The 23,660-nt window shown below is 42.4% G+C and overlaps 1 protein-coding gene across 1 annotated transcript in view; it reads right to left on the bottom strand.

Annotated features, from left to right (window-relative positions):
* Positions 1-862: 862 nt before the first annotated feature.
* Positions 863-23,660, bottom strand: part of HSPE1 (heat shock protein family E (Hsp10) member 1) — a 24,530-nt gene continuing 1,732 nt past the window's right edge. Inside the window, exons 2-4 of the mRNA XM_083155010.1 lie at positions 23,439-23,654; positions 1,922-2,011; positions 863-983 (exon numbers count right to left, since the gene is read on the bottom strand). Of these exons, the coding sequence (XP_083011136.1) occupies positions 933-983; positions 1,922-2,011; positions 23,439-23,654 (357 nt within the window). The 3' untranslated portion in view covers positions 863-932. The remainder of the gene's footprint in view (positions 984-1,921; positions 2,012-23,438; positions 23,655-23,660) is intronic.

Raw genomic sequence — 23,660 nt, 5'->3', positions numbered from 1 at the left:
TGGTTGTTACCTGGTTGCCCGTTAGACCGTTCCAGTGCTGGCATACACAAATCTTTTTATGCAAAGAATCATAAGACTAAGCCAGGTCTTAGTTTAGTTTCAGTGTTGACACCTTTATCAAAAGCTAATTCTTTAAAAACAGGATGTTAAAATAAAAACTGTATAGTCTTAATATACTTTGCATATATGTAGATTTATAATAATGTACACTGCTATTTAAATAAAAAGGGGTATTGTGGGTGGCTGGAGACCTGACGCCATTGGAGAAGATGCTGCTTTCACACTGCAAAACCTGCTTCGACCCGGTATTTAAAATGTTTCTTAAAAACGGGTCAAAGCAGGTTTTATGCCCCTTTCAGACCGCACATTTAACTGGTCTTATACCGGGTCTAAACAGTTTTTGTGGTCTGAAAGCAAATGCAGGCATTTCCAACCAAACTAGTAGTTCCTATCCGCCGCAGGAACCCTGCTACGGATCTCACATACGCCGCAGGGACCCCCTGCCCATCAGCACTGCCGAACAGACCCTGCTGCCCGGATCCCTTCCCTGTCTTGCCCATGTAAGAAATATGAGGATACCTAAGGGGGTGGGGAGGAGGATGCTGAATATATACACATATACTCCTGTATGTGGGAAAAACCATCAGTTGATCTGATGTCTTAACAAAGATCCAGAATACAACCCACTATTAAAGCAAAGAACTGTAGCTTACATTACAAAACCTGCAGTTGCATTGCAAGTCTACACCTTTAGCTGTAAAACATTTTAATTGAAAACATTCAACTGAATTTCACCAACATTTGTACTATAGGAGCAATCCCAGGAGCATAATTAGAAAAAAGATATACAATAAAAAAAAAATTGAAAGAAATCATTTTATAATTGAACTACAGCTTCGGGTTTTCAGGAATAACAATGCCAGAATGAGAGTTTAGTGTAAGTATTTCCCTAAAATGTCACCGGATCTGAATAAGTAGTATTCCTGTAAAAAAAACAAAAACCTATTTTTAGTAAAAGTCATATAGAGAATGCAAGAGTAAAATACAGTAACACTAAAAAACAAAACAAAAAAAAGGTACTTGTTTCATAGCACGGCGCCCGTCGTAGGTGATCGCATACCTTAACTTAAGGTATGTGATGGACGCTACCGACGCAATTTTAGGGCTATTTTTAGCCTTTTCCCGACAAAAAAATCTCGTCCATCGCATGCCTTAAGTTAAGGCATGCAATGCGACCGATGCGATGGATGCGATTTTACATAGGGAACAATGTTGAATGGGCCAATGGACCCGATTTTTCATTGTATACCCACCCTTATGGGTAATTTACATGACAAATGCCCCCCCCATTGTTAAAGCCACCCCACGATGAACGCCAACCCGAAGCGTGGCGAGAGCAGCGAGCCCGCGAGGGGCGGTGGTAAGCGTCCTCCGACCTTTTCACACCCCCACTATCCACGTCGGCGTGGAGTTGATATAGTGCCGAAGCGTGGCGAGCCCCGTGAGGGGATGCGTAATATCTGTGAAGTAATGCACGTCCCCTCGCAGGGCTCGATGGCTCGCCACACTATATAAACCACGCCGATGTGGATATTGGGGGTATGAAAAGGTCGGAGGACGCGTACCGATGCGCTAGCCACGCTTCGGGTTACCGTTCACATTGGGGGGGGGGGGGGGGGGGGGGGGGGGGGGGGGGGGGGGGGGGGGGCATTTGACCCATCAGGGTTGGGAAACAATAAAAATTGGGGTCTGGGGCCATATAACATTGTGGCCAATGTAAAAATCGCGTTGATCGCACACGATTTGGTTGCATGTGATGGACGCTATTTCTGGGGTCCCGATGGATACAATTTTTAATCGCTGGCGCCTTGCTACAAAACAAGTACCAAAAAAACCAACCACATACAACTCTAATACGCACCTTGTCATCTATTAATACTTTAGTGCCTCCATATTCAGGAAGCAGGACTTTTTCACCAACATTTACACAGACTGGTTCAAGATCTCCACTCTAACAGAAGAAAAGGAAAAAAAAACACCACTGTAAAATAACATGAATCAATTATTCTTATGGTGGTCATCACAAGAAGGTGCTCCCATGCAGAAATCCAATTGTTCTTCTATTCAGGTGCCTACCAGCCACAAAAGTCATATTGTTATGTACTATCGGCATTCAAACAGTGGTTTGGTACTATGTGCATCCAAACAATTGAGCATTGTTAAGCTGGAAAATTAGGATTCATTTGGGTAAATTAAATTGTTTTGGGCATCTAAGTCATGTAAATAAGAGTTCCTTATCATGCTTACTTGGGACGGTTTATTCAGCAGTTTGAACATTTCAGGATGCTACAGTTTGTTCCAGTGACTGATTAAAATGAATCAGAACCACGTGGTCTAAGTTTAAAATAGAAATTATGGGGACAGATTAAAAAAAAAAAAAAAAAAAAGAAGTCTTTGTAAAAGAAACATTATGTGTTGCTGGCCTGTCATTTAACTGAAGATATTTCTCCATGTTGCAATTGTATTGCAACTAAGCAATGGAGATTTGAGTTTTTTTGTAGTCCATTTATTAAGCAGTATACAGATGTAGCCATGCTCATCTATCCTGTTTGACAGCCATTCTGGCTTCCTTGTCCCGCCATGAAAAATGTCCTGCTATGTTGCACTATGGCAAAATCACGTAATTACACTGTTTCGTAGCTGGATGGCGATTGCTCTAATAAAAACTACAGTACAGTGCCACAGATGGATATGTGGAGCCCCATTGTCATTTACCAGTCACTTTTACTTCCACTTTACTTGTGTATGTCAAGCTTAGCTACATAATTGTGGGCTACTTTGTGGCCCATAGTCTTAGCCCACTACCATTTTGTTTATACAGTAGGCTATGTATTTGCTCAGTCAGTTTCAGGGTCTCTGGGGAAACGTAGGCCGAGCTTAGCATACTGTACATTTCCCCACCAAGTCCCATGGGCAGAATGAGCGACTAGGTAGCAAATTTACAAAATAGTGGCAGGCCTAAACTACAAGGGAGACCATCCTTAGTAAGATAAGTTTGGCATACACAAGAAATATCAGATTATTACCTGGTAATATGTTTTCCTCTACTCCACCATGGCAGCCATTACAAATGGGTTCCTCCCCACTGGGTAGTGCTTCAGAAAGGGAAAAAAAAAAGACACCAGCCCCTATAAGAAGGCCCCTCCTCCTGGCCTCAGTGTCTTTGCATTCTCCAGCTTTAAACAAAAAACATCATTAATCCGCATAACACGTTAAGTCATAACACATCGGGACGGGAATATATGCTGCCATGGTGGAGTAGAGGAAAACATATTACCAGGTAATAATCTGATATTTCCTCTACCTCCCCCATGGCAGCCATTACAAATGGGTAATACCCTAGCAGTTGATATATGGGAGGGCATACTCACGAAACCAGAGTTACTTCACTCCAGACTTCAAATTAAATAATAAGGTACTGCTTCAGCCTCCTTCCTTATATCACCGCGCTAAGGACGCTTCTCCCGACCTTAGCATCTGATGACGACATCACATCCACACGATAGTATGAATGGATGACCACCCGGCTGCTTTGCACAACTCCAATACTGAGGCAGATCCTTTCTCTGCCCAGGAAGATGCAACCGCCCTTGTGGAATGGGCCTTCAGACCCACTGGAGGCTCTCTTTGCCTAATCTGATATGCTCTGCAGATAAAGGCCTTGATCCATCTAGCCAATGTGGCTTTTGATGCAGCTTGACCCTTGTTTACTCCTTCCGTTAAAACGAATAAATTCTTCGACTTACGGATAGTTTTCGTATTCTGTACGTAAATTTTCAGCGCTCTTACAACATCTAATCTGTGTAATCGCTCTTCTTTCACATTTGACGGATTGGCACAAAAAGAAGGTAGGATTATATCCTGGTTGATGTGAAAGTCTGAAACAACTCGGTAAAAATTCAGGGTTAGTTCGCAGCACTACCCTGTCCTCAAAAAAATTCAAAAAGGGCTCCTCCGCCCAGAGTGCCTGCAATTCTGACACCCTCCTTGCGGAGGTTATTGCCACTAGAAAACTGACTTTCCAGGAAAGTAACTTAAGTGTAGCCTCTTGTAGCGGCTCAAACGGTGCTTCCGTCAAAACTCCTAAAACTAAATTTAAGTCCCACTCTGCCACTGGCGACCTAAATCTTGGTTTGATCCTTTTCGCAGCCTGGACAAACCTGCGTATGTATCTGTTCTCTGCCAGATCCCAATCTAACATTGCTCCCAATGCTGATATTTGTACCTTCAAAGTACTTACTGCTAAGTCCAGTTGTAATCCTGCCTGAAGAAATCCAAGTACTGAGGCAACTTTACTCAGTATTTGTTGGTTTGAGCTACACCAGGACAAGTATCTCTTCCACACTCGATAATATATTTTGGATGTCGATTGTTTCCTTGCTTTGAGCAAAGTGTTGATTACTGAATCACAGAAACCTTTAGATTTTAATGTAGCGGTTTCAGAAGCCAGGCCGTCAGTTTCCATGCTGGTGGCTGCGGTTGAAGTACTTGGCCTTGGACTAGGAGATCGGGCCATTCGGGCAGGAACCATGGTCCGTCCACTGCCATTTGCATCACCGTAGCAAACCACGCCCTCCTTGGCCAATACGGAAGTATCGCTATCACTTCCGTCTCCTCTCTCTGTATCTTTCTCAGTAGGCGCGGAATAACTGGAATCGGCGGGAAGACGTATGCTCTGAACATGTTCCACTCTGCTGTCAGGGCATCTACCTGCTCCGCTTGTGGATCTCTGAACCTTGAGAAGTACCTTGGGACTTTTTTGTTTCGACTCGTGGCCATAAGATCCACCTGTGGCCACCCCCATTTCTCTATCATGTTGAACAGGCTGTCGTTGAGCGCCCACTCGCCTGGTAGGCACTCTATTCTGCTTAATGAGTCCGCAACCAGATTGTCTTTCCCTGCCAGGAAGACTGCCGAAATGCTGTGTACATGACACTCTGCCCATTCCAATAACTGGGATGTTATCTCCATGAGACGTCGACTTCTCGTCCCGCCTTGACGGTTGATGTACGAGACTACCGCCCGGTTGTCTGATCTTATGTTTAGGTCTCTGGCTATCAGCAGATCCTGGAACTCCTGACACGCCATGACCACCGCCTTCATTTCCCTGAGATTGGAATGTGCGGCTTGCCACCTTGGAGACCACCGTCCCTGTGCAATGGACTGGCCGCATGTCGCTCCCCAGCCTCCTTGGCTGGCATCTGTTGTTACCGTGACCTGGTTGACTACTGCAAACGATTTTCCTGCTTCTAGTCGTTCCACGTCCGACCACCATACAAATCTGACTTTGCGGCTCTTGTTAAAATTATCTTCTGAGTGAGATCTTTGCTGTTCTTGTTCCATTGTGACAGGAAGCAAGTTGGAATTTTCTTGTGTGGAACCTTGCCCATGGTACGGTCTCTAATGCGGCTGCCATCAATCCCAGTATCTCCATGCAGTCTTGGGATGACACGACTGATCTCCTCATCATCGATGTTACTTGGTGTACCAATTTCTCTCTTCTGGTCTCTGTGAGAGACACTCTCATGTTTTGAGTATCTATTGATACCCCCAAGTATGTAATCTTTTGAACTGGCACCAGTTGACTCTTCTTTACGTTGATCAGCCATCCATGATGTTCCAGACATTTGAGCACTAACTCCGCGTGTTCCCTTACCAGTTCTTCTGAATCTGCAACAATTAAAATATCGTCGAGATAGGAGGGAGTAAAACTCTGGCCCTGTCTCAACTTTGCTATGATCACAATCAGCACCTTTGAGAAAGTCCGCGGGGAAGTCGACAGGCCGAAGGGAAGAGTCACGAATTGATAAGTGACCCCTTGTAGACGGAACCTGAGAAACTTGTGATGGTTTGCGTAGATGGGTATATGTAGATAGGCGTCTTTTAGATCTATGGACGTCATGTAATCCCCGTGTTTTAAGTCTGGGATTATTGATCTTACTGACTCCATCTTGAACGTTCGGCTTAACACAAACTTGTTCAAGCGCCTTAAGTCTAGGATGGTTCGAAAACCCCCTGACGCCTTTTTTACCACGAAGAAGCGAGAAAACCATCCCTGCTTCTCTTGCTTCTTCGGAACTACTTCGACAACTCCTTGTCTTAGCATTTCTTCCAGACTTGAAAATAACGCCTGTCTCTCCTCCATGTCGCTGGGTACTGGCGACTCCACAAAGAGACTTCCTGGAAGTCTCATAAATTCGATTCGATATCCGGACTGAATTATTTCCAGAACCCACCTGTCCGTGGTGGATTCTCGCCAAGCTTGGTAAAACTGTTTGAGCCTGGCGCCAACTCTCTGTATGACGGCGTCATTGTTGCTCCTTTCGGAAAGGAGCCTTCCCTTCTTTCCCTCTTTGGGCACGAAAGGACGCCCGAGACATCCAGCTTCCTCTCCTATAGGCCCTTCCTGGCCTATAAGCCCTGGAGTCTCTGTATTCCTGATGCTGAAATCTATTAAATTTCGCTGGAACATTCTTTTTGACAGCTTTATCCTGGGGCAACCAGACTGATTTGCCTCCTGAGATTTTAGTAATTAGCTCATCAAGCTGTTTGCCAAACAGATACTCCCCTTGGAATGGTAGGGATAGCAATTTATTTTTCGACTGCACGTCAGCCGCCCATGGTTTCAACCAAAGGGTCCGATGTGTCGCCGCTGCAGTGGCTCCTGCTCTAGCTGATAGGCATATGGAGTCCATAGTTGCCTCACACATAAACTATACAGCCAATTGAACATCTTGGACTGTTTTAATAAGTTCGGACCTCTTAATTCCGTCCAAAATGTCCGCCTCTAATTGCTGGCACCGGCCTCGCATTACACGAGAGGTAACAGCCATAGCAGCTGCTGGCTTCAGGGATGCCCCTGCCGTAATGTACTGCTTTTTCAGACCCAGCTCAATCCTACGCTCCATAGGGTCTTTGAAGATATCGACATCTTCCAAGGGAAGTGTAGTCTTCTTTGACAGTCTAGAGATAGCTGCGTCAACCTTTGGCGCCTCTTCCCATGTCGACACCTGATCCTTGTCGAATGGGTACATTTTTGTTACTCTGGCGGAAACAGCCACCCTCTTATCCGGGTGTTTCCACTCCTCAGCAATGATAGCTTTCAAAGTCTGAGACAAGGGAAAACATTTCCCCTTCCTTTTCTTATCCTCGAACAACAGTTCTTGTAAATTAAGGTCCTCTTGTTGATCCTCAATATTGAGGGCCTTATGGATAAGCTCTAACAGATTATTGATCATATCAGGATCAAAGTCCTCTGACTTATCCTGAGGTATGTCTTGATCCTCATCCAGATCCTGACCCAGCATCTGCGCACAGGTTATATGTCCTCCACAGAGTCATCCGACTCGTCACTTAGGACCACATGCTTCCTTTTTCCAGACATTTTACTCAGGTCTTCTTTTGTAACAAAAAGTCCCTGCTAATGCTGTTTTCAGCATATCCACTAGGTTCGTCATTTGAGCCATGGGTAGAGGCTGAGGGGCCTTACACTCCTCACAAGAGGCTGCCCACATGCTTTTCAGTTAAAGTTTTATCGCATGAAAAACATTTAGGTGAGTGCATTCTCCTGTGTTTGGCTTTACTCTCCTTTTCCTTGCTGGTCTCAGACCTGCAACAGCCCAAAAGAAAACAATTCCATAACCAAAACCAAAGGGACCAATAACAAAAACCAAAACCAAAATTTTCCTCTACAGCCTCCAGGGTAAGCCACCTCTCACACACTACCCAAAAGGGAAAAAAAGACACTGAGGCCAGGAGGAGGGGCCTTCTTATAGGGGCTGGTGTCTTTTTTTTCCCTTTCTGAAGCACTACCCAGTGGGGAGGAACCCATTTGTAATGGCTGCCATGGGGGAGGTAGAGGAAAAGTGGATGCAAAGACTAAACAACAACCACCTAATTGCTCCTGAGCAGGATCCAAACCCTAGACTCTGTATTCAGCGATTCTGTAGCCTAGTAATCATCTGTAAAGCATACATTACTGCATTTAACATACACGGGGGAGGGGCCCTAAACTGCACACCCTGGACATATGAGGTGCTACCTGCTGAGACCTGTAGTGCAGCAAGCAGGAGGAGGAGTTTGCAGGTGCATACTAAATATAAATGCTAGACCTTTTAATATCATTGCTATATTGCATTTCTGAGGTTTTAGCATAATGATGGCCATTATTCTGGGCTTGTCCACCGCATCCAGGTTACCTCAATAGGAAAAGTCCCTAACACTACTCTGAGACAGGTCCAGGGCACAGGACCCCCCCCAGGCCAGCCCAGCAGAACCACCTTCCTTGAAAAGGATCTAGGAGTCCAAATAGACAGCAATCTAGGATGTAGTGCCCATTGTAATGTAGCTACAAAAAAGGCCAACAAAATTCTGGCATGTATTAAGAGGGGAATGGAAACTAGGGACTCAAGGGTAATTATGCCACTATATAAAGCATTGGTGAGACCTCACCTAGAGTATGGAGTACAGTTCTGGGCCCCACACTATAAAAAGGACATCATAGAATTAGAAAAAGTACAAAGGCGAGCAACAAAGCTTATTAGGGGAATGGAGAATTTAAGCTACGGGGAGAGATTAAGCAATTTGGGACTATTTACATTAGAAAAGAGACGTTTAAGGGGGGACATGCTCAACATGTACAAGTATATCAAGGGCCAATATAAGGAACTGTCACACACCCTATTTTCTACTAGAAAGGAATCTAGGACGCGAGGGCATGAGTATAGATTAGAAGAAAAAAGATTTCATTCAGCTAGTAGAAAGAATTTCTTTACGGTCAGAACAGTCAAACTCTGGAACTCTCTTCCCAGAGAGGTGGTAATGGCTGGCTCATTAAATGCGTTCAAGGCAAAGTTGGACAAACATTTACTGGAGAAAAACATCCATGGGTACAAATAAGAAATATAATTTGTCTGTAAAATACCAGAACCAACCAAATCAGCAATGGATATCTATACCAGGTTGAACTAGATGGACGCAAGTCTTTTTTCAGCCTTACCTACTATGTAACTATGTAACCTCATGGCATTACATTGGTGTGGATTTAAAGTGATAGTAAAAAGGATAAGGGAAATTATATGTGATAAGACTTACCTAATATATACTAAACAAACTAAAGGGGTGATGGAAAGTGTACGATATGATGCCATGGAGCAGCCCAGCAACAGCAGCCCAAAGAGCCCCACGCCCCAAACACAGTCCCACAGACTAACACTCAGCATATATGTATAGTAGGACTTACCCTCATAGTGCCAAACTGAATGTACAGTCTTGAGTATAGGACTCCAAGCTAATTAAAAACAAACTGGGACAGGTGGGAGGGGTGCTAGTTAAGGAGGAAGGCGTCTACAACATACAGCAAAGTAATTCCTGGATAATATTACTGTACTTTATTTCAATGGAGACCTCATTCATGTGCAATCGAGATTTTCAAAAGACATCTGGTGGATTAACATAAGCATTACACTCACCAGCTACGCCAAACTAGCCATGTTACTTATTGCGTATCTATAGATAGATAAGTGTGGCTACATTATGTTGTGGAAAGCAAATTATTTGGCAGCAAAATGGCAACTGAAGTTCTTTATGGTTTAATACATTAAACATTTTGGGACTAAAGCTATGCATGCCTTCAGCAGTATGTTCAGTTAAACCACAATGTAATTTTTTTTAAATTACACTTCGATTAAAGACTTCATTGGGAAACAGACAAAAAACCTTATGGTTTCACATGTCCCATTAAGGCTTCTTGCACATGATCTGGCATTTCAGAAACCTGTTGTAACTCTTCCACTCAAATGCCAAAAAGCAAAGAAATTCCAATCATTAAGGCCGGCTTCTTAATGGATGTGTTCCTAGCGCAATACAGATATGGTATGCCATCACAGCCTGTGGGTAAGTACAGATTCAGCACTCTCATACTGCTTTCCCACTGCTGAAACGGGTCATTACCCGTTATTTTTAATTAAATTGATTAAATTATCAGGAAACCCGACAAATAGGACTTCGCTGATTTTTTAAAACCCAAGCCGAGGAAGTCTGCTCCTGGTTGGCAGCTAGGCGCCCAATAGAATCATTATGAGGTGTGGCGTGGAAGATGAATATCTCTGCATCTGTCCGAGCGGGTACCAGCCGGGAGAAGTGCGACTTGAAGAGAAGATGCCGGGATCGTCTCCAGAGGACCAGGTGAGTAGGATTTCCTTCCACAGATACCCCTTTGGATTACTACGGATCCTGGACCCCGGGACCTACCTACGGGCTCAAGATAGGTAAGTATCAGTGTGTTTGTGTAATGTATGTATTAAACTTTTATTTTTCTGGCTTGTCCGCGGGACCTTATATAATAAGTGTCCCCCGGCTGTGTCATTACCCTTGATAACGTTATAGTACTTAACATTATATATTTCTTATATCATATTAGACTTGCTAGCCAGTATTAAGTATTGCTTAAATTTTATTGTACCTATCTCTCTCCAGACTGCTGAAACAGTTAAATTTAAATGTATATCTCTCTAAGTGTAGTTTCCATTAGAAAAACTAGACATTACTGAAAATGGGCCCCCTTCAATGTAAACCAAGATAGTACAGGAATGTGAGACCTCATATGTTTAAACAAAAGACGTATGTTCTACTTAGACTTACTGCAAGAGTCAGCATAATATAGAAGCAACGCCCAGTCTATAGAACTTCGCTCCTTTAATGGATATAAGAGATACCATTTATCTTACGTATTCTTACGTTACTCAAGTCGAACCAAAGTTTTAATTGTTAACCCCACCTTAAGGGGTGTGTTGTATATGAATAGGCATGTTTTTTGTAATGAACACTCCTTTATGGGAGTAAAGAAATGGTGACTTTATGTATAAAAAGGCAACAGCTGATATTAAAAACACATCTTCTTCACCATCATCTGTCTGACTGGTCAGCGTAACTGTGTGGTGTGATGTCTAAAGTACTGAAACTTTCCTGGGGCTCAAATTACAAGCCATCATTTGGGGATCTCGTTCGGGATTGAAAATTTGAAGGAATAGAACTGTGTATTGTTCTCTGCTGAAGCTACGTTACATATCTGAGTGAGTATAATCTGTTTTTAATTATAAGACTGCTTTGCTCGCTCAGATCTGTTAGTCACCTATGTAGTAAGCAGAGTAAATGTACATTTCAGTTCTTCCTTGTAGACTTCATTATTATAGAACCAGAGGTACTTCGATATCACACAACATTAAGTATAGCTGTAATATTTTTGTACTGTGTTTGTATTGTCATCGTAACTATGTGTGTCTACTGTGTGTCAGTATCTGTATGTTTCATATTGGATGATTGACAGCCATCTTCACGAGGCGTGCTAGTTGGGGAAGGCCAGTCCGGTATTACTTCTGGTTAACGCCGACCAGGCACCCCTAAAGCGTATTTGTTTGTTTGTCTGGTAAACACAATATAAGTCATGAGGTGTAACAGTGTTCACAAGACTGTTAAGACTTTCTTTGATAGAAGCTGTAATAGGCAGGACCTGGCTTTCATCAAAGACTGACCCTGGCAGTCAGTTTGAACCAATTAGGATACAGCCCTTATGAAACTAAGTGTGTTTTACGTACATGTTAAGTGTTGCCTGATTGTCTGTCTATGTGTCATTTAAACATCAATAAGCGTAAGGTGTATATAAATCAAGACAGACCTGGGACCACCAAAGATATTTCTCCTTTGTAGCCTCTTATAAAGGCTAGGAACTGTCACTTTGGTGATTACCTGGTCAATTTCATCTTGAAAAAGCCCTTATGATATAGTGTCTTGTGTTTATGTAATCATGTCTCATAATGTATCACATGGAACATGTTCAGAATGTAAATGCAGCATAGTTCTAGAATTTATTTTACCTGGCCTGCAATATAGAGAACCAAAAGTGCTTGCAGTAAAACCACAAGCACATTTTAAAGTACAAATGAAGAAATTGATATTGACAGTGTGCAGACTTTGTTAAGTGATCAAACAAACCCACACTTTAGCAATTGTTATAAGCAGTGGAGGAAGTGCTTAAACAGAAATAGACGACATCAGCACTTTGCATTAAGGACATAACATGCTCTAGATCATATTTAAAGTGCTCAGAACAACTTGCCTGCCCAGGTTATGAAAGTGGTGTTATATTATTGTCCTGATAGGTGGTTATGATATTTTGACTTAGATTGAATACAGGGAACTGAAAGCCGCATCTATATTAAACTTCAGCCAATAGGGCACAGTATACCTTTCTGCACAACATTACACACCGCTTTACGCACGTGGATATAGGCCACACCCAGAGGAAGTAATTAATCCAATGGGAGTGAACGGTGGAAGGATAATGGAGCGCTCCCCTAGAGGTTGTGGCAGAAAGGGAAGGTAAGTAATCGATCAAATCGATCGGTTTGATTTTAAGATGGGCTAATTTTAAATCCTGTCGCATGGAAGCAATTTCAAGTGACGAACGCTCATTGGCTACAGGAAAAAGGTTATATAGATACAGTTAATATATGGCTTACAGTGTCACAAGAATTAGATGATGAGAAAAGAAAAGTTAAGGAGTTGTAATCACTTACCAAGACTTAATGCACCACCACAAGTAGATAATCAGGTAGATAATGCACCATTTGTACACCAACCACCACAGGTAATTGAGCAACCCCAGGCAGTGGGGGGGACAGAGCATAGAATAACTAGACTTGTTCGCAGCAGGGGGCACCACACCCAAAACCACAATTACAACAGCAGGTAGAAATACAGCTGGTATAGCCAGGTCAGGCATAGGGACTAAGGAATTGTATCCAACTTCAGATTTGCAGGCCCTTAAAATTGAAAAGTATTGTCCACAGAGGAAGTGTCCAATATGTATGTTTTGTATACCAGAGGGAGACACAAAATGTCCTAATTGTGGGAATTGGGTAGGGTCAGAGGTTTCTTTGTTTGTCATGTGACCCAGAAGTAAGATCTGTAATAAGGCTAAAAGATTATAACCAAAGTAACTATAAGAAGAAATTAAAGTGTTGTTTTTTATTTAAAAATCCTAGGAATAAATAAATATGTGCCCAGATCAAATAACTGATCTGAGAAAAAAAAAAAAAAAAACTTTATGTTTGAAAGTCTGTAAGTTGGTAATTTTGGAAAATATCCTGGCCAGGAAAATAAATAAATATTTTAAATTTTCCCTATATTACCAATGAGCAGAATCAAATGTACAGTTTTGTGTTCAAAGTAATGAACTAAAATCATCAAGTTTGTGACATTACATGTGTGTAATGTTTAATGTACATCTCAAATTCATATGTATGCAATTATGATCTTTGCATTTGGTGAATTTTAATACTAAAGTGTATTTGAACATTCAGTATTTAACATTTAAGCACGTTAAGGATTTAACTGACTGCATGACAGCCAAAGGTCACGAAAGGTTACGTAGCTGCAGTATGTAACAGTGAATGTCTTTTTATATTCAATGCATAGGACGTCGACAACAGCTGCTATTGTAGTATGCTAGCTAAAGAATCATTTTTTAGGATTGAATGCACTAACTTTAAAATTGTTTTTTTTATTTTTATTTTAGAAATCTGATCAGCATTTAAGTTGTATGTTTTATTTTTATTTATTTTTTTTAAAACAATTATGTGACAGTAACATTTGTTTTTTTGTTTCCTTAGTAGAAAGTTAAAGATACGAGCTGACTGCTATTTTCTGTTCTTTCTTTTATAGAATCATAGCAAACTTTTCAGTACAATTAAGTGTATTTTTTTGCATATCAGATATTTCTTATTTTTCATTGGGTATTACTACTTGAATTTTTACTTAAAGGAAGAAAATATGTGGATATATGCACACATACTCAAACACATATGTGTGCATTTAATAAGAACTTAGTATTTGAAGGGAATGTTATACTTCTTTACTATGACATTATTTGGAAATTTAGTTTTTCGTTAAAAATGTAGTGCTAAGATAAACACAGTTCCTATTGGTCATATGTGACTATGTTATCTTTCATAGCCTAATATGAACAATGATACTTTACTGGAACATTGTTGCAAGCCACAGAGTGGCTCATTCCTGTTTTGGATATTTCGTTAGAAATGTTATGTTCTGTGTTTAGTTTGTATGGTCTCTCCGGATTAGTTTTCTAGGTTTTGCATTAGTTTTTGGGGTTTTACCTTATTCAATCGTTCTTGTATCTGTGAGCACAGTTGCTCCTATGGATGTATAGCTTAAGTGTTCTGTTAGGCTGCACAAGTGTAGCTTGTGTGCTCATTAGTGGACTTTATAGTCTGTTTTGTGTCATTTGTGGGTATAGGCAGTTTCTCTCTTATCACCTTACAGTCTCCACTGCTACTTTGTAACAAATATAAATCCAATATATCCAAGGACTTACTACCTCAAATAGAGGCTGTATGTGTTTCTCTCCCAATCATCTATCACAGATTCTGCTGAAGTTATCCTCCCAGACTGGATCACATCCCAAGTACCGGACAAGCTGTGGTCTAAGGGAAAGATGGACACTGGCAAGCTGAACGTACAACCTGTCCAACTGCAACTAAAGCCAGGAGCAGTGCCAGTATCCGTAAAGCAAAATCCACTGAATCCTGATCAAAGAGTCGCCATCACCAAGCAACTACAAGCTTATCTACAGTCCGGCATCCTTGTTCAATGTAGATCCGAATGGTCGACGCCTTTGTTTCATGAATAATTCATGATCTAAGAGAGGTCAACAAGAGACTGTTAATTAATTGTCCCATTGTGCCTAATCCACACACCTTGCTGAATCAGATCCCACCATCAGGGGCCTGGTTTATGGTGACAGATTTGGCAAATGCTGTGCCTATCACTAAAGACTCTCAAGAACTGTTAGCTTTTACACATGATGGCAAACAATACTGCTGGACAAGATTGCCTCAAGGGGGCGCCACTAGCCCCAGTGACTACTCTGAAGCAATGTCACTGGTTCTCCAGGCTTGGAGACCCTTTTACTCAGAAGAAACTCAGCTTATCCAGTATGTCGATGACCTCTTGTTAACTACAACAACTCAAGACAAGTGCCAGCAAGAAACAGTGTCCCTACTCAAGTTCCTGGGAGAACAAGACTGCAGGGCTTCAAAAGAAAAACTACAGCTCTGTAAGCAAAAAGTTGTCTTTCTTGGACATTGTATTTCTCAAGGCATCAAACACCTGACAGAAGACAGAAAGAAGATAATACTACAAGCTAAAATACCAAAGACTGTGACACAAGTCAGGTCATTTCTAGGCCTGGTGGGCTACTGCAGGGACTGGATAACCCTTGCATCAGTTTACATGCAAACATTATACAATGCAATCAAAACAGATGGTCCGCATCCAACAGATGAAGACATGGCTCAAGCAGTTCAGCAATTAAAGTTGGCCATTGCCTCTTCACCTGCCCTAGGCCTACCAGACTATTCTAAACCTTTTACCTTGTATTGCCATGAGGAAAAAGGACATGCTTTGGGAGTGTTAACACAAAGCTACGGAACAAGACAAAGACCTCTTGCCTACTATTCCAGCAGGCTTGACAACATCATTCAAGGATCACCTACATGTATTAAAGCTGTAGCAGCGGCTGCTGTATTGAAGGATAAGTGCATAGACATTGTTCTTAATCATGAACTAACCATTCAAGTACCACATGCTGTAAAAGAAATCCTACAACAAGCAAGAACCAAACATCTTTCAGCAGCTAGACTCACCAAGTACGAAGTGTCCCTATTGAGTGCACCCAATGTGACAATCAAAAGGTGTCTCACTCTAAATCCAGCAACGCTTCTCCCAGTCCTGTTGCCAGAACAGAAGGAGTATGAACATCAAATGTTCAAAAGGAGGGAGAATGAGAAAGAATGAGGGGACAAGCACCTTCTGTCAGCACAGTAACATCTACAACAGCCCAGAGAATGGAAGTAGATGCAGAAGGTTGAGGTGAGGACAAAGAGGAAAATACTTGTACTCAAAATTTTTCTCATGACTGTCTTGCTTTGATGGAACAAGAAACCCAGACATTGCCACACGTCCAAGATATGCCCATACCCAATGCTCATTACGAACTATATGTTGATGGGTCCAGATACTATGAAAATGGCACACCCTACAATGGATATGCCGTCACTACCGACACTGAAGTAGTAACTTCTGGAGCCCTACCAGCACACTTATCAGCACAAGCAGCTGAACTTGTGGCCCTTACTAAAGCATTGGAGCACGCAGAGCATACAACAGCGACCATTTATACAGATTCCAGATACAGCTGGAGAGTGACAATGGACTATGTGTTGATCTGGAAAAATCAGAGACTTTAAAACAGTTACAGGTAAACAGATACAACATACTGACCTCATTAAAAAAACTTTTTCAAGCATTAATGAAGCCATACAAAGTTGCCATCATCAAGATTCAAGCACACACAAAGAATCAAACAAAAGAAACAAGAGGAAACAATCTTGCAGATGCAGAAGCTAAGAGAGCAGCAAAAGCCCAGCCAGTAGGAAAAAGACACAGATTCTACAGTAGAGAACAATCCTCATCATCTCCAGCCAGGAGATTGGGTGTATCTCAAAAGACACGTTCGGAAATCACTTGAGCCCAGATATGATGGTCCATTCCAGGTTCTACTGACTACACCAACATCAGTGAAGCTAGAAGGAAGGGATACACTCATCCCATTGTAATCAATTACGAGTTAAGTTTGATGATGCAGTTTGCTGAAATGTTATTGGGGCCCAAATCTGATAAAAGTCTATGGGGATGTATTATGTGAGAAAAAGGGAAGTAACAAACCCTGATCATGAATGTAGAAATTTACCACACATCTCAAGGTGTATTTGTGAGTATTGTAGACATGTCACCTGAGGAGACATGTATAGAATGGTGTAAGGCCCCTACTGGAGAAAACCGAAATATGTTGTTGCAATTACATAATTTGGTAGGGAATGCCCTTAACACTACAAACTGTTGGATCTGCTCTCAAGGTCCTACCTCAGGAGGAGGAGAGTGGACATTTATCCCCATCACATATGAAGAATGGGCACTATTTGAAGATAACCGTGCAGATAGTGAGCCATTCAAAGCATCAGTAAGCCAATACTTACGCAAGGAATCCCCTAAACTGCTAGCACACCTAATTACCCCAAATGTATCTTTTTGCATTGAAAAAAAAAGAAAAAGGGTGAAACCATACTTGCCTTTAATAAACAAAAGATTTCCCCCTCAAACACCTACTTAGGAACATTTCATCCTTGCTCAAAGGCCCCTTTTAGAGTTGGTAGTGCCCCTGATACCTTCAAACCAGGAGTACCTCCATACCAAATGTTTTTAACACCATATGATGATAAACCTGCACTAAGGGAAATGTTAAATATTGGAGTGTGGCCAGGGCCAGGATTCCCTAGTTGGATGAATGAGACAGGAAGCAATCCTGACCAGTTCGTAGTTAATGGTACAGTAGCAGGAAAAGGATTGGTTAACCTAAAACAAATGTGGGATAGCATACCTCCAATTCTCCCAAATAATTTGTATTTTTTATGTGGGAAATACGCCTACAAGTGGCTTGTTTATGGCGACTATGGAAATTGTACACTAGGAAGCATAGTACCTGCAGCGCAAGTGATAAAGCATGAAGATCTAAAAAACATAATCAAAGGCCAAGAAGGCCTGGTAGGGAAGTATAATCCCATACACAGGGACAGAAGGGAAATAAAAGAAGCAGGGAAAAAGGCAAGATAGATAATCTACACACCCTGGCATGAGAGAATGGGATTTTTGGACCTATTTGGGTCAAAATCATATAGAGTTGAATCACTTGCAATGTTATTAGATAACATTACTGAAATATATGATAACACCTTCAGATATGTAGGTAGAAAAATCCAAGAGGTAATAAAAAGAACAGTTACAACACAGATTAGTTCTGGACCACTTAACAGCACAGACAGGAGGCTATTGTATGACCTTATATACTCAGACAGGAATATTGTGTTGTACATTTATTACCAATGAGACTGACAATGCTCAAGAGACAATAGAAAAACATATACAAGAGATAGAAGAGGACAAACGGATTTATGCCACTGAGCATAATACACCTGACACTCTAGGACACGGGTGTCAAACTCAAGGCCCGCGGGCCGAATCCGGCCCGCCGGACCTCTTCAAGTGGCCCCCTGCCTCCGTCCACCCCCCCCCCCTCGCCGCTGCCCATCCGTCCCCGCTGCCCGCCCCCCGCGCCTCTCCGTCCTTGCACACAGAATGTTCAGTGTCTGACAGGAAGCACAGCTCTGCGACTTCCTGGTGACGTACAGAGCTGCTCTTCCTGTCAGACGCTGAACATTCTGTGCGCAGGTAAAGGCAGCAGTAACTGTGGGGTGGGTGGGCAAGCACATATTAACCCCTGGCAACGGACATTAACACCCCCTGGCAACGAGCAAGAACCCATGAAAACGGACATTAACCCCTGGGCGACGAGCTGAAACCCCTGGCAACGGACATTAACCCCTTGGCAACGAGCTGGAACCCCTGGTAATGGACATTAACCCCATGGCAATTAGCAAGAACCCCTGGCAACAGACATTAACCCCCCCTTGGCAACGAGCAAGAACCCCTGAAAATGTACATTAACCCCTTGGCAACGAGCTGGAATCCCTGGCAACAGACATTAACCCCTGGCAGCCACCACCAGCAAAAAGAAAAATCGTGCAGGAGACAGTTTGAAGAGCAGCTCTCCCTCTCCCCGTCCTGGTTGGACACAGGTAGGCAGCCTACTACTCACCATGATACTTGTAGTAGTACACATTAGGAAAGGGGACGTGGTAACGCCCTTTTTGCCCATGGCCACTCCCATTTGTTCATGGCCACGCCCCCTTTCTGAATGTGTACCGGCCCTTTGCGGGTGACCAATGTGCTGATGCGGCCCCCGATGAATTTGAGTTTGACACCCCTGCTCTAGGAGGAAATTGGGGCTGGCTATCATTCTTGAATCCATCCACATGGTTTTCAGGAATCAGTGGATGGTTTATGGGAATTCTCATGTTCAGCCTAAAAATTATAGGATTATGCATACTGGTTTATATTGTTGTCAAGATATTGATGTGTGTTTTCTCTGTCTGTTTGAAACAGTGCCAGTCTGCAATAACTACAACCAAGTTCAAACAACTCATATCTGGAAGGACACAGAAAGCAGAGGATCAGTCTATTCCGATGGATGTGAGCGAACAGCCAGTTGCTCTCTGACGACAGGGAGAAGCTACCTTGTTCTCAGGGCTATAACCCACTAGAACCATCTGATGTGACTAATCCTTAGCATAGTGTAGGCAGTTTGTATTGTAAGATGTCCGACCACTATGAGTTTTTTTTCTTACATTTATAATAATTTTTTTTGTTGTGTGTTTTGTTTACTACTGTATGTAAACAATGTGATCTCAATTGTAATGTTTAATTATTATAAAAAGGAGGGAAAATGATAACGTTATAGTACTTAACATTATATATTTCTTATATCATATTAGACTTGCTAGCCAGTATTAAGTATTGCTTAAATTTTATTGTACCTATCTCTCTCCAGACTGCTGAAACAGTTAAATTTAAATGTATATCTCTCTAAGTGTAGTTTCCATTAGAAAAACTAGACATTACTGAAAATGGGCCCCCTTCAATGTAAACCAAGATAGTACAGGAATGTGAGACCTCATATGTTTAAACAAAAGACGTATGTTCTACTTAGACTTACTGCAAGAGTCAGCATAATATAGAAGCAACGCCCAGTCTATAGAACTTCGCTCCTTTAATGGATATAAGAGATACCATTTATCTTACGTATTCTTACGTTACTCAAGTCGAACCAAAGTTTTAATTGTTAACCCCACCTTAAGGGGTGTGTTGTATATGAATATGCATGTTTTTTGTAATGAACACTCCTTTATGGGAGTAAAGAAATGGTGACTTTATGTATAAAAAGGCAACAGCTGATATTAAAAACACATCTTCTTCACCATCATCTGTCTGACTGGTCAGCATAACTGTGTGGTGTGATGTCTAAAGTACTGAAACTTTCCTGGGGCTCAAATTACAAGCCATCACCCTGCTGGCTGGTTGAGCCTGGGGCTTGTTCTTAAAATACGGGGGACCCCTACTCATTTTGTCCCCCGTATTTTGGGACCAGCCCCTGCCCTTGAGCCTGGTTTTAAAAAAATAAGCGAAGCCCTATTTGTCGGGTTTCCTGATTTTTTTAATACCAGCCCCGGCTCTTTCAGTCTGGTGTGTAGGACTCTGCTTTTTAAACGTGTTGAAATACCGGTTAACTTTAACCGGTAAATCAACTCTGGCGCTTTCCCATTGCAGCCTTAAAAGTTTAGAAAGGGGAAAAAAAAACGGCAATATACCTGTTAAGACCTGCAGTGGGAAAGGGGCATCAGAGTGAGATCAGAATCAGAATCAACTATATTGGCCAGGTGTGCTTGCGCACACTCGGAATTTGTTTTGGATATACAGTGCAGCATCAAGCAGGGATGAGGGGGGGGGGGGGGGGGGGGGCATTACATAGGTTACATTGACACATTTAGCAGGGACAGTACAGTATCACACAGAGAATGTATACCCGCCAAGCTGCACAGCGCCTAGGCAGCCATCAGCGGCGCCACTGGTCGCTGCAGCAGCCAGGTAGGTGACAATATAAGCAGGGACAGTACAGTGTCACACAGAGAACATATACCCACCAGGCTGCACAGCACCTAGGCAGCCATTCTGTCAGCGGCGCCACTGGTCGATGCGGCAGCCAGGTAGGTGTCAATATAAGCAGGGACAGTACAGTATCACACAGAGAACATATACCCGCCAAGCTGCGCAGCGCCTAGGCACCGCACAGCCAGGTAGGTGACAATATAAGCAGGGACATTACAGTATCACACAGAACATATACCCGCCAAGCTGCACAGCGCCTAGGCAGCCATCAGCGGCGCCACTGGTCGCTGCAGCAGCCGGGTCACTCACACAATGGTGGCGTACAGCAGCTCTGAATAACATTTAAGGCCCATACACACTTGACGATTTTCAGCTGAAAATCGGTCAAAACAGCCGTTTTGAGCGATTTTCGGCCGAAAATCGCCCAGTGTGTATGCCCCGGAGATTGCCGACTAGCGATGATGCGCGCTCCCACATCATCGCTAGGAAAGTGGTTCATCTGCTGGTTTTACCAGCAGATGTGGCGATGATGGATGGTTTTTCATCCATCATCGCCATGTGTGTACGCCTGCCGGGCTGAAAGATTAACCACTTTCAGCCCGACGGACCGCCCCCCCGCCCGTCATACTCACCCCTGTGCTCCGACTGGCTGGCCGGCTGGATGCTGCTGCAGAGACCTGCTCCCCGGCCCCAGCCTAAACACACGGAGCAGACAGCACTGCTCCCTGCTAACACCTGCTGGGCAACAATAGTTATATTATTCAGCCCACTGCCACCAATGTATTCTTTAAATGCATATATATATATATATATATATATATATATATATATATATATATATATATATATATATATATATATATTAATTTATATTATAATATATTGTTGGTGCATTTAAATTAATACATTGATGGCCGTGGGCATATAAAATATAAACATTGGTGGGCAGCTGTGTGCGTCGCTATCTGCTGGGGACGGCTATGGATAGTGTAGGGCACGGGGCGCCCCAGGCGGGGAGGGAGGGCGCTTTGGCGCTTACCCGCTTTGCTCCACAGGGGAACTATGCAGCCACATCTCACCGAGGGAGGGAAGGGGCTGGAGGGGGATGTGGTGACGGCCGCCGAGTCACTCCAGGGGCACATGGGGGGGGGGGGGGGGGGGGGGGGGTTGCATTTAAATAAATATACATTTGTGGCAGTGGGCATATAAATATATAAACATTGATGGGCAGTGTTGGCAGTAACGTATACATTGCTGGTCTGTGCCAGCAATGCATAAATCATAAATTAGCATCAACACTGCCCACCAATGTTTATATATTTATATGCCCACTGCCACCAATGTACTGTGTATATATGGAACCCTTGGAATTCAAACCCAGCCCATTTATAATGAAAGATTTTCAGCAAAGTCTTTCGCCTCCTGAAAATCTCTTGCTCTTTGGGGAAAATAGCTCAGTGTGTACGCACTACTTTGGTGAAATATATAGCTATCAAAGATTTTGGCAAAGTCTTTTGAAATGAAAATCTTCAAGTGTGTATGGGCCTTTATACATAGTAGTAGATTAGAGAACAAATTATGCGGCAATGTGTTTAATTCAGCTGGTGCCTGCTAATTCATTAAACCAGTGCTTATTATGAGCCGTAGATATGCATACATAACTCAATTTCAGCTCCTACGAAGGCCCACAGTCCTTATACATTTCTCTGCATGGAATATGGAAGATAACATGGAAGTTTAAAAAAAACGCTATCATCACTAATCTCCTCATTGGCAAACATTAAGAGATTTAGGATTGGGACACATCCTTATACCTCAAATGCCAACCTGAACATCCAAGCAACTATGTAAATACCCATAGACCAGTGCTTTGTTTAATAATTTCAATAGGATCTAGGAGTCCAAATAGACAGCAAACTAGGATGTAGTGCCCATTGTAATGTAGCTACAAAAAAGGCCAACAAAATTCTGGCATGTATTAAGAGGGGAATGGAAACTAGGGACTCAAGGGTAATTATGCCACTATATAAAGCATTGGTGAGACCTCACCTAGAGTACGGAGTACAGTTCTGGGCCCCACACTATAAAAAGGACATCATAGAATTAGAAAAGGTCCAAAGGCGAGCAACAAAGCTTATTAGGGGAATGGAGAATTTAAGCTACGGGGAGAGATTAAGCAATTTGGGACTATTTACATTAGAAAAGAGACGTTTAAGGGGGGACATGCTCAACATGTACAAGTATATCAAGGGCCAATATAAGGAACTGTCACGCACCCTCTTTTCTACTAGAATGGAATCTAGGACGCGAGGGCATGAGTATAGATTAGAAGAAAAAATATTTCATTCAGCTAGTAGAAAGAATTTCTTTACGGTCAGAACAGTCAAACTCTGGAACTCTCTTCCCAAAGAGGTGGTAACGGCTGGCTCATTAAATGCGTTCAAGGCAAAGTTGGACAAACATTTACTGGAGAAAAACATCCATGGGTACAAATAAGAAATATAAATTGTCTGTAAAATACCAGAACCTACCAAATCAGCAATGGATATCTAAACCAGGTTGAACTAGATGGACGCAAGTCTTTTTTCAGCCTTACCTACTATGTAACTATGTAATAATATGAAAAATGTTAGGTAAATAATCATTCTAAACTCTTCCCCTGCCACACAGACAACAGTTACCTTTCCTTTAGATCCCTCTCCAACTGCTACCACTGTTGCTTGTAGTACTTTGCCTTGAGACTTATCAGGAAGCATAATTCCTCCTTTGGTGACTGTTTCTTGAGCAAGTCGCTCAACAAGAACACGATCAAATAATGGGAGAAAGCTTTTGAAAGCTTTTGCTGCCTGCAAAACAAAAACAAAACAGAATTTAGTATTCAATGAAAATTTCCATTTCTTAAA

The sequence above is a fragment of the Crinia signifera genome, chromosome 7 (assembly GCF_055691185.1).
Source record: "Crinia signifera chromosome 7, ASM5569118v1, whole genome shotgun sequence".
Taxonomy (NCBI): domain Eukaryota; kingdom Metazoa; phylum Chordata; class Amphibia; order Anura; family Myobatrachidae; genus Crinia; species Crinia signifera.
Note: the sequence above shows the minus strand (reverse complement) of the source record. Positions and strands in the feature narration are given on the sequence as shown.